Source organism: Monodon monoceros, unplaced genomic scaffold, assembly GCF_005190385.1.
Source record: "Monodon monoceros isolate NGI ecotype Baffin Bay Population unplaced genomic scaffold, NGI_Narwhal_1 Super_Scaffold_14, whole genome shotgun sequence".
In the NCBI taxonomy this organism is placed as follows: Eukaryota; Metazoa; Chordata; class Mammalia; order Artiodactyla; family Monodontidae; genus Monodon; species Monodon monoceros.
The window spans coordinates 35,029,229-35,041,555 of NW_021703770.1; the positions used below are offsets into that span (position 1 = coordinate 35,029,229).

Below are 12,327 nucleotides of genomic sequence, written 5' to 3' on the forward strand. Positions count from 1 at the left end.
TCCAGCCTTTAATAATCAATGTGTAGTTAAAAAAGTAGATGTTAGTGTATCTAAATAATTGTACGGTTAGCTAACTTGCCCGCTAGTGTGAAGACTATCACCTTTTGGCCCCTCACAGTCCTGCACTGGATAATCCTCTTTAAAGGCTATTTGATTGTATTATTTTCTTGCATAAACACCTTCATGGGTTCCCCATTGTCTGGACTGCCTTTTATTCTTTGTCGCTAAAGTCTACGAATTTTTCTCCCTAGCATCTGCCACTAGGCTATGTATGTTGTTCAGTGAATGTTTGTTGATTACTTTTATATGATACAGGAATGAATTATGAATGAACAACGTCTGTGTCAGTGGAAACAGACTGGACAGACTGGCTTAGAAGTCCCAGGTCTTGAACTCCCTGCGTATTTGTTTCTGTGTTTGTAATTTTTCGAAGTGTTGGCTTTAGATTGTAATCTTTAATTTGCCAGTCTTAAATTTATATTCAGTGTGCAGTTGAAGGGAGACACAGTGGATAAAACACAGTAAAAGACTTGCTTACTGTCTTCTAACTTGTCAGTTTATATCATAATCAAATTGTGCTGAGTGTACCTTGAAAATATCTCTTGAATTTGTTTTCTACTCCAAGCCACGATCTGCTTTTTAAAATGTAGGTTTTATTATTATTCAGGTATGATGAGACCAGCATATCAGGAGATAGCTTGTTATACTTCCAGATCTGAGAAGGGTGCGGGTGAGAGAGGGGGACCCATACAGGGAAGCACCAAGGTCAGTTAAGAGGCAGAGGGAGAGGGGGAAATGTGGGCAAGAGCCATTATTGTGGTTTCTGTGGGAAGGAATGGGTGAAATTGAGTAAACAGGTTTAGGATTGGCTAGATTAAATAATTTCTTTGTGATCTGGGGCTGTCCTTGGTTGTCTGGTATACGGCCCTGGGGTGATTAAGGCTGGGAAATGGCGGCCCTGGAGGTAGTTGAGAGTATGAAACTCCCGATTGGCTTGTTTGCATGTGAAAGGTACGCTCACAGATGCTATCTCTAGGAATTAGCTAACCCTGAGAGAGGAACAGTGGAGACTTTGTCAGTAGGTCCCAGATGTCAAAGCAGCACAAATACAGAAAATAAAAAGATACGCTTAATACAATCTCTTGCATACACAGACCAACAGAACCTTCTAACTGGTCTACCCGTGTCCATATTTGCTTTCCTACAATCCAGCTTTGAAGCAGTAGCCAGAGGAATCTTAAAAGTATAAATTAGATCATGTCATTCCTCTGCTTAAGATTCTTCTCTTGAATATCTATTGAAGCCCAATCTCCTTACCTTGTTTTTGAGGCCCTTTGTTATCAGCTCCTGCCTCCATCTGCAGCTACATTGCGTTCTACCTCATTTTTCACTCAGTTTATTCTAGGCATTCTGATCCATTGAAAATGATTTGCTCTTTTTCTCTCCTCAGGGCCTTTGTACAGATAGTTCTTGGTACCTGAATGCTCTTTATAACTGGTTAACTTCTAGCCGACCTTTGACTCTAGTTTAAATGTTATTCCTTTGGGGAGGCCTGAATTAGGTCCCTTTTGTTAATTTTTCTGTGACTGTTAATTTGTTTACTTATTCATTCCTTTTGTTTGTGCATACAAGAAGGGAGGTACTGAGGATAAAATGGAGAGCAAAGCAGATTGGCACCTATCCTCATGGAGCTTCTTTTCTTCTAGGGGAGGCAGATAAAAGTCAATGACAAAGCAATTATACGATGTTATAAGTGCTTTAAAGTATTGATGCAGAAGATTTCAGAGGATGACCAGTAGTAGGCCATTATTACGTATAAACTTTGGGGTTTAAGCATTTCTTTCTTTTCCAAATGTAATTTGTAATCCACAGCTACCAATGTAGGGGGGATATTTTGTTGTTAAAGCTCACCTATGTCTACATTCCAAGTTTTTTCATATATGCCAGTGCTTCCCAAGTCAGGGGCTACCATGGAATATGTGTGCTATTCCATTCTTCCATATGAACTAGGAACAATTTTATTTGCAGAAATGATGAATGCAAAATAAATTCTCAGCCAGTTTATCTCATAGCACTCCTCCTTCTTTTCTTACCACAGTTATTTATTATATTTACTTGTGGATTTACTTCTCTAATACCTGTGTATCTCTTACTGGTATGTGCTAGAGGAGAGTCAGAATTGTGTCTGTCTGGTTTGTCTGGTCTAATGCTTGGCTTGAGTAGAGGGTCAGTGAATGAATGTTGAGTGATTGATAGAAACTGTATTCGGGTGTGTGTCCTTAAGATGGCTGTTTAGGTCTATCTGCTTAAATATTTTTCTAGGTTAAAATTATTGAGGCCATTTTTAATGATATAGAATTGTTGGACTTTGATACGTTTACTTGATTGTGTATTAGAATGGGCCACAAAATATTTTTTGAAGAGAATTTTACCTTTCCCCAAAGGTGTTGCCTTGACTTACCCGCTAAAGAGAGCTAGAGCTGCCCTTTTATGTAGCTGCCCAGATTAGAATCTCTAATTTTCATAGGAGCTGCCAGTCCTACCCTTAGAATTGTTGATTACTTAGTGTAGATTGTAAGGTAAAATACATGTTTTCTATGTGCTTTTCAGTGAACATAACCTTCAACTCATTGCTAATTTAACACCTTTGAAAATTTTGGATAAGAAAATTAATATTTAAAGAAGTTTCCTGAAGGATATGTCATCTGTCTTCTGGAGCGAATCTTAGCTGTGGGTGTATATCAAAGTCAACTATAAAGGTTTTAAAACATCTGCTGAGTTAGAAACTCCAAGGTGTGTGGTCTGGGCCACAGGTGATTCTGATGCACAGCCAGGTGTAAGAGCAGTACTTCCTATAAAGGTTTCTACACAGGCACTCATAACCCAAAGAAGTGTATGTAAAGAAAGCTTTTTTATGTTTCCCGTAAGTTGAAGTTTTGGCTCTATAGATGAGATTCATTTGTAAACAAACACTTTTAAATGGTTTAGTGAATATTTATGAACTCTTAATAATACTTTCCATTCCCAACACCTAGCAAAGTTGAGTGTTGTCTGCAAATTTAAGGTGTGAGATGGGGAGTAATGAGAGATGTGGGTAGAGAGGTAGACTTTGAAAAGTCATGTATGTGATATGAAGCAGTTCTGTCTTTTTTTCCTTTGGTAGTGGAGAGCCATTGGAGCTTTTTTTTCTTTTTTTTAATCAGGAGAGCAATATGATTAGCCTACTTTACTTTTGTTTTAAAGGAAAGTTACTTGTCAGCTATATGGAGCATAGATTAGAATGGGGGAGAAAACTATGACAAGGAGACCGAAGCAAGTCTGTGCAAGAGGAGCAGTAGGGATAAAACAGGATTGAATTCTAGCCCTGTAGCTACCTGTTTTAGTTTAAGCCCTTAAGCTCTAACCAATCTGCTCTGCCCTTGCCTTCAAGACTTAGTTAAGATTGCAAAGGCTTTACTAAGAAGTCTTTCCCCAGCCGTCTTCTCTTAATCTCTTCTTTTGGTAGTCTCTTTATGTGGTCTTTTATAGTACTTTCCATTTTTCATTGTTCTTTTTTGCTTGTTTGATTCCTGTGTCTTACTTATCTTACACTGATGGCACTTTTCATGATAAACATGCCATTCTTGGTTTTTCCCTTGCCTTTGCTCATGGTCTTTCTCTTCCAAATCTTCTTATCTCTCTTCTACACCCATATCTTGAAGTTTTAACCTTTTTTCCATAATTCAAATTCCACCGATTCTGCGAAGTTCTCTAGGTTGACTCTGCTATGGTCACTTCTACCTATGAGCTCTTGTAGTATTTAAGCTGTGTACTACTTTATGCTTCCTTGTATTTTTCATCTTTTTATGTATTCTGTGAATGTGGATATTCTGTCTTTTTGAGTTGAGCAAGATATTTTACACATCACTATATATAGCATACCCTTAATAAATATCAATTGTAATGGTCATTTGCCCCATTCTGAGTTTTCCTAAAAACAACTCGGCTATCAACATAGTTTATTCTGCTCTGAAACACATGAAACCTCAGCTCAGAAGTATTTTAAATTGTCAATAATTATAATTATCTGAATTTAAAGCAAAAAAATTATAATTATTTTTCTCCAGGATTTTAAAGGCCAAAATACAAGAGAGTTAAAAAAAAATTTTTTTTGGCCTCATTGAAATATAAAGTATTGAAATGTAAAGTTGAGTGTTAATATTTGACTGAATGCAAAATCCTTTAGAAGATTTATATATATATATATATTTTTAATAAGTTTATTTATTTATTTATTTTTGGCTGCGTTGGGTCTTCGTTGCTGCACGCGGGCTTTTCTCTAGTTGTAGAGAGCGGGGGCTGTTCTTCGTTGCAGTGTGCGGGGCTTCTCATTGCGGTGGCTTCTCTTGTTGCAGAGCACAGGCACTAGGCGTGTGGGCTTCAGTAGTTGTGGTATGTGGGCTCAGTTGTTGTGGCTCGCAGGCTGTAGAGCGCAGGCTCAGTAGTTGTGGCGCACGGGTTTAGTTGCTCCGCAGCATGTGGGATCTTCCTAGACCAGGGCTCGAACCCATGTCCCCTGCATTGGCAGGGGGATTCTTAACCACTGCGCCTCCAGGGAAGTCCCTAGAAGATTTATATTTAAAATGCTTTAGTTAAAGGAAAATATTTTCATTTGTTCCTTATGTTAAAGAGTATGTCCTTTGCCAAAACAAAGCTTTATTTTCTTGGGAATCACTCAAAACATTTGGACCTCCTCTGGTTTGTAATCCTGTTAAAATTTCATCCGTGAATTAAAGCCTAATTATACACAGTTGGTGAACCCTACATAGATACAATTCCATGTACAATAGTAGTTTACTTATTAAGTTTACTTATTGGAACATTATGAAATGTTGAAAATATTTTGAATTGGGATTAAGAAATAATTTTCTTTGGGAATTAACTGAGTTTAATTGTCTATGTATTTTTCTTTAGCCCATATGTTGTAAAGTACTATGGCAGTTACTTTAAGAACACAGACCTCTGGATTGTTATGGAGTACTGTGGAGCTGGCTCTGTCTCGGACATAATTAGATTACGAAACAAAACAGTAAGTATTTTTAAATTGTTTTGCTAATCTCATTTGTAAAGATTCATAGTTTAGAATCTGACTAGGTAGTGTTTTATTACAAGAAAAATATTAGTGTGAGAAAAGAAAAGGTTTTTCTGTGTAAAGGGATCTAGTATGAGGTGTGAGAATCAGTCAAAGTTACAAATTTGCCATTTGTCATATGGCAAATACGGGAGTCATGATGGTTTAATTTATTTATTAGGATAATTTTTGGTTAGTCACCGAGAAACTACCATGGCGCTCCTCTTCTTCATTTGGAATCAGTGTGCATGTTCTTTATTAACATGAGTTCAGTAAGTTATAGCTAGAATTTTATTTAACGTTCATAATATTCATAGTATTTCTTTATCTTGTTTTTTGCATTATAACCTATGATTGGTAAACAGTTGAAGTTTTATGTTTCTGAATCTTAAAAATAACTGAAAAACAATTTTTGTCTTATTTTCCCAAATATTGTCAGGGTGTTTGAAAGTAATAGAGCTAGATTATAATTTTTTTTTCCTGGTAAATTCAGCTTTGTGAAATTTGTTTTTTAATAATAACTTTTTATGGCTATGTTTTTAACCCTCAGTAAAAGAGCTGTTTACAAAATTGTTTAGGCTAGCAATGCACCTAGTTTCCTTGCATAATTTATGAGGACAAAGTGACCTTTTTAAAATCTGTGAATGACTAAGAATAAATCAGTGAAATAATTTGTAATTCCATGAAACAGTATCCCAATTACTATATGTCTTTATTACATGTAGTCAGACATGTTTCAGTAAAATACATTCAGAAAAATACTTAACTACTTGAATTCGTGGTTAACCAGAATCATTTTAAAGTTTGATTGGGGAAGTACGTTGTAAGTTTATCCTGCTAATTTTTTTTTTTTCTGTTAGAGAAAATAAAGTAAATGGGATTTCTTTTAAAGGAAGTGAGATAGAAGTTAAAATAATCCCTGTTTTGACAAAATGGATTAAGTGATTTGTGACATTCCAATTATATATTTTAGAATTTGTATGGTGCTTAACTAAAATTTATGTAAATCAGATGACTCCTGAGTGGCAGAACAGTGCTTTAATCGAAGATAATTATACTCCAGTTAGAAAAGTGTTTTAAAACTGTTCCAGGGCTAAACTCAGTGTATTTGGTATTTAAAATTACCAAGTAGGAATGTGAAGTAAAACTGAGTGAAATGGAAAATCTGTTTTCTTTATTTAAATGCTAATGTTACCATTTTGAGTACAGAGGAAGAATATGATCCAAGTACTTTATTTCTTGTTGCTGATAAATACAAACCGTGAAGGTATACTGCAGTTCTAAAAGCTAGATATGGGTGGGATAATTATCCTCAGGAATCTCCTTCACCAGTTATCAAAGGAAATATTTTATCCCATTTGCATTCTTTTTTAGAAGACAGAATCCACCTAACATGTTTGGGGATCATACATTTGGAATAGTCTAATTGTTATTCTCACAGACGGTTTCCCTTGGGCTTGGGGAGGCATGGAAGGGTCTGATTCCCAGATACAAGAAGAACCCAGAGCTGCACGAGATGGCTCAGGAGCTGTGGGTGTATTATCTCTGGGTGTTGCCTTGATAACAGCTCCTGTTAAATCTCAAGAATATTCTGTGCTACTTATGCTACTTTTCCTTCATTTATGTATTATTTAAAAAGAGTACCATTGTTATGAAGGTTGGCAGTATACGGGGATATGTATCATCCTCTTTTTTTTTTTTTTAAGCACTGGAGATTGTAAATATTTGATCATTTTATAGGAATCGTCAATGGAGTGATAATCTTGATTGTTTGAATTTCAGAGGCGTGGCTGTTACTGATTGGCTAGCTTTCAAAAATGTGACCAGTGAAACAGTTGTCCTTGATCTATTAATACTCACTCCAGCAGTTAATTGTTTTCATGGTCACTAACAATCAATCTTTTTCTAAGAGTATGGGAACTTTTTTTTTGGCTTTATATGCTCTTTTGTTACATGGTTTGTTGTTTCTTTTAATTCTATATACATTTTGAACAGCACAAGGCATTCTTATTATTATTTTATATTGTCAGTGTTTATATTTATACTTTTTATTGCTCTTTACTCTTTTCTGCATTTCTCAGTTGCCTGAACAGTGTTCTTTAGTGTTTCCTTATATATGGGTATGATGGTGTTAAGATCTCTCTTTTTTTTTTTTGGTATGAAAATGTTATCTAACTTCATTTTTGAACGATACATTTGCTGGATAAAGAATTGTAAGTTGGCAATTTCTTTTAGATTTTTTATTTGTTTTAAGAGGAATGACTCTTGGAAAACCACCTAAGTAACACACTTTTTGTAGAATTATTCTTGTCTTTGAAAGAAATCTCATGGATGAACTCTTCTGGATTTTCAGTTCGATTGCTATCTGTTTTTTGATCAGGTATTTCTTTGAAAATTAAAGGCACAGGGAAGAAAATCTGACTAAGATTTGTATTTTGGTGTTTTGGTGTATGCTTTTGCTTCAACTGCTCCCCCACCTTTGAGGGTTTCCCCTACCCACCAGTCTTTGCCTAGTGAATTTGTATCCATGAAGGACCAGATCAAACATCACCTCCTCTTTGAAACTTTCCCTGTTTTCCCAGGTAGTTTATTATCTATTTGGTAATTGGTTGATTAATGAATTAGGTAAGTCTTTATTGCATATTCACTGTTACATAAAGAGCACAATAAATTCTAGCTGCCATTATCATTCTAATTTTTACTGTTATTATTATCTTACATACTTTGACTGCTAGGTAGACTGAGCATCTTGTCATATGTGTACTGGCTCTTTTATTTCCTTTTTGTGCTTATCCTTTGCCTTTTGTTGTTGTCGGTGGTGGTGGTCTTTTTCTTGCCAGTTTGCAGGTTTGCTTGACAGTTTGCTAATAGTTTTATGAGTACTTCACATTTCATTTTAAAAGTCAAGAAGCCAGTTATCTGATTGTCAGCATAGATATTAAGGAATTTCAAAATATCTCTTTCAGTGGTTTTATGCCCTGACCTATACTTTTTCTTTGGGAAACACCTAGGAAAAGATAAAGGCATAGAATTAAGTTTGGGGGTTAACTAGAACTCCCAGTGATTGGAACTGAGCCTGAGTAGCAAAGGGTTGGGATTGGATTGTTGGCAGTTGAGCTGATAATGAATGGTAATTGTGGTAATTAATGGTAGTAGTACTAGGGGTAGGATGAAGGTGAAACCCTCCTATATTCCAGTGGGTGATAAAAGTTTCTCTGAGTCTTCTGGTTGCATTTAGAGTAAAAATCACTATTTGGTTAGTATTCATTGAATCTTTCAGTTTATAAGTATTGAAGGATCTATAAGTAAGTATATGTGAGTTAAATGCCTGATTTCTGTGATCAAACCCACAAACACAGCTCATGTCCTGGTATCATGTATTTTTTTTTTTTTTTTACAGTATTTAAAACCATCTTTTGAGCTTGGTGAAACCTATGTGTAGATAACCTTACTGTGGTATCCTGTACTTGGAAATCACATTTAATTATTAGTTAGCTTTTAGTCTTTAGGAGAAGAGTAATTGCAGTTGCTTTCCCCTACTATAAGCCACTCAAGGGCAGAAATTTTTATATATTCATCTTGGAAATATTACAAGTGCCTGGAATAGCTACTGGCATCTAGCAACCTTTGATAAATATTTGTTGAACTGAAACAGGATCAATTCCTTGGCTGCTTATTCTGTGAATATAAACAATCCTACTCATCTATTCAGTGTTATATTTTTGTAGATAAATTGTAATTTGCATGGCTACTACTATTCAGTATTAATGTTGTGGGTTATTGAACAGATATGATCACATATACCAAAGAAAGGCCATAAAAAGTGTGCTTGAAGGTTTCCTTGTGAGGACATATTTTAAAAACCAATATATTTTATGTTAAATGCCATTTAACTTCTAAACACTTATGCATTTCAAGTATATACTGCAAAGTAAAAATAGACAACTCTGTGAAATTGAAGCTTTTTAAAGATAGATTATATTTTTGATTACAGGCTTTCAAAATGATCTTTACATAATTCTTAAGCTGTGCCTTGACATATGGAAGAAATAGAATCCATGTCTTAGACGTTTATTGTGTATTTGGAAATGTTCTAAGAAAACGCCTAAGGTTTGTCTCTCCCACTTTGGCCCATTTTCTGATTTGACCATTTATTTTAATTCAGCCTAGCACTGTGGATTTTAGTTTTGGCTCTTCCACAAACTAGTTTTATAATCTGGTGACTTCAGCTTCCTCGTCTGTTAAATAATAAGTAACATTTGTACAGTGCTTTACATTTTACTTGGCAGTTTTATTTACATTTTGGTTGAACAGAAAGGTTCAAAACACATTTATTAATCTAGGCCTGGTGCTATGCATTTGAGGTACAAATAACTCTAATAAATGTTGCTGTTGTTGCATTGTTTGCAGACTAGTTGAGGTAATACATATGTACAAAGCTAAATTTGATTCTATAAAGAGTTAGAGTTCTTTAGGGGCAGTAAAGGAGAAGCACTTAGCCTAACATGGAAGTTCAGTGAAAGCTTCATAGGAGAGAGAACCTTTAGCATGATCTTGGAAGAGGAGGAGTCATCTGTCATTAGAATCAGGCTCCACAAGAGCATGGTTTTGTCTTCTTTGTTCACTGATCTATCTCTGCTCCTTGGTCAGTGCCTGACATGCAGGATGCTGGGTAAATATTTGTTGTATGCATGAATGAATGAATGAATGAATGAATGACTCAGAGAAGAGAGGGCAAAGGACATCTTGGGAGGGAAAACGATGATATGCTAAAATTATATTTCCGTCTTTAAAAGTCCAGTGTCATACTCCTAGATCACCTGAAGGAAAATGTTCCCAGTATCTGGTTTAAATGGATTTACTTTTCTCACACTTAATTGCTCAAAATCATTGTCATATATTAGTTTGATGGATCTATGTTAGTATCATGATCTTAGCAGCATAATTTTTTGTTTTTCCTTTGTTTTTTTCATGTTGAAAGAAGCAACATATGCCATCTTTATCACTTCACTAATGTCTTCTAACTTCTTACTCATTTTACCTATTTCCTGGAATTTATGTGATTCTTCTTTGAGAAGACATTCTTTGGAGCTTCCTGATTTCTTGTTCTAATGTGGACTCATTGCTTTTTAGGTCTGCTGTAGAGCTGCATCCTTGGAATTTCTTTTCACTGGACTCCTGGGTTAGTGCCACCATTTTCTTGTATATTTCCTATTTCCTTGGTTTTTCAGTCTTGTTTCATATTCTTCCTAAACTATCTTCTTCAAGGTGTAAGAGTTAAGAGGTCAACTATTTGAATCCTTGCATATCTGAAAATGCCTTTATTTTGTTTTCATACCTGGTTGATAGTAGCCTATGTAGAATTTACATTGAAAGTAAGTTTCTCTCAGAGATGTGGTAGCTTCCCTCCATTTTCTTCTAGCAGCCAGTATTGCTAATGTTATACATAGCTAATGCCTATCAGAGACTTATTTATTTGTAGGTCTCCCCCTGCCCCAGAACTTCTTAGACTTTTTTCTGTATTCTCATGTTTCTGATGTTGCATAAGGAACAAGATATTTCACGAGGATGTGCCTGAGTGTGAGTCCTTTTTATTAGTTATGCTCAGCACTCAGTAGTTCCTTTCAAATAAACACTTGTGTCTTCTTCAGCTTTGGAAAAATTTCTTCGTAGTTTCCCCCTCTATTGTATTCATTGGATGGTGAAATCTCCTGAATTTTATTCTTTTTTTCCCTCCTAGATTTTCTGTCTCCTTTTTGGCGGTGGGGTAGGGGGTGAGTTTTTTTCTACTTTATTTTCTGACTCTTCCAACTGAACTTTTTATTTCAGCAATTATATTTTAATTTACAAGAACTCTTATGTTTTTGATTATTCCTTTTTCATAACATCTTGATGCTTGAGGCATGGATGCAAAATCTTTTCTAATCACTCTAAGAAAAATAAGTTTTGAAAAAATTATTTTCTGTTTTCTGAATCATCTTTATTTCCACTGGGGTTGTTGTTTCAGTTGCTTGATCCTGATGTTGCCCATGGCAGGCTGACCACCAGAAAGGCTGACTAGCTCTCATCAGAAGCATTGGGACGATGCTTTTTGCCTGGCAGGTATAATGTTAGGATGAACTGGCTGGGAGCTGGCTTTAGGGGCAAGTGCCCACAGAGGTGGTTCATTCAGTTTGTTAGCCATTCCCCTCCCCTGCCTTTTTTGGGGCCTGGGGATAAATGCCAGACTGCATGTAATCTGTATGTATAGAGTAGGGATGAGGAGCCAAGTGTTGTTCTGTTTTCTTCTTTTCAGCTTCCATGGGAAAGCTAACCTACCTTTTCCATTCCCCTTCTCGCTCCTGCCCTCCCTACACAATGATTCTAACTTGGAGCCCCTTTGATGTTTACTTGGTAATCACTCCTTGTGTTGCAGACCCCTTCTTTGCCTGCTCTTGCCTGTGACTCTTCATAGAAATACTTCCAAATTTATTATACTCTCCTGTGCTGATTCTTTTTTTTTAAATTAATTTATTTTTATTTTTATTTATTTTTGGCTGCATGGGGTCTTTGTTGCTGCACACGGGCTTTCTCTAGTTGCGGTGAGCGGGGGCTACTCTCTGTTGCGGCGTGCGGGCTTCTTATTGCGGTGGCTTCTCTTGTTGCAGAGCGCGGTCTCTAGGCGTGCGGGCTTCAGTAGTTGTGTCACACGGGCTCAGTAGTTGTGGCTCGCAGGCTCTAGAGTGCAGGCTCAGTAGTTGTGGCGCACGGGCTTAGTTGCTCCTCAGCATGTGGGATCTTTCCGGACCAGGGCTCGATCCCATGTCCCCTGCATTGGCCGGCGGATTCTTAGCCACTGCACCATCAGGGAAGCCCTGATTCTTTTATTTCTATCAGTTTAGTTGTATTTTAGAAGGAGGAAAGACAAATTAAACAAATTAACTACAAATTCAGGTTAGTTTTTGAACCTGAATCAATGATATCTCCTCTTTCCCATCCCACCTACCTCCCTATACATACTTTTATACTCTTAGGTGTTTAAATTAGCACAGCTACTTTGAGGAGTACAGTTTGATAATCTGTTGTAAAGTTGAATGTATAAGCACCCTAGGATCCATCCAATGATTCTCCTTTTCCATCTGTACCTTATTCTCCTCTTCTGTCTGTACCTTACAGAAACCCTAGCACAATTGGTTAGTGAGAAATGTTCCAGAGTGTTGTCACAACAGAAAATTAGG

The 12,327-nt window shown here is 36.3% G+C and overlaps 1 protein-coding gene across 1 annotated transcript in view; it reads left to right on the top strand.

The window, feature by feature from the left end:
- STK3 (serine/threonine kinase 3) overlaps nucleotides 1-12,327 on the top strand; it is a 324,871-nt gene that overhangs the window by 71,018 nt on the left and 241,526 nt on the right. Inside the window, exon 4 of the mRNA XM_029222626.1 lies at nucleotides 4,954-5,068. Within this exon, the coding sequence (XP_029078459.1) occupies nucleotides 4,954-5,068 (115 nt within the window). The remainder of the gene's footprint in view (nucleotides 1-4,953; nucleotides 5,069-12,327) is intronic.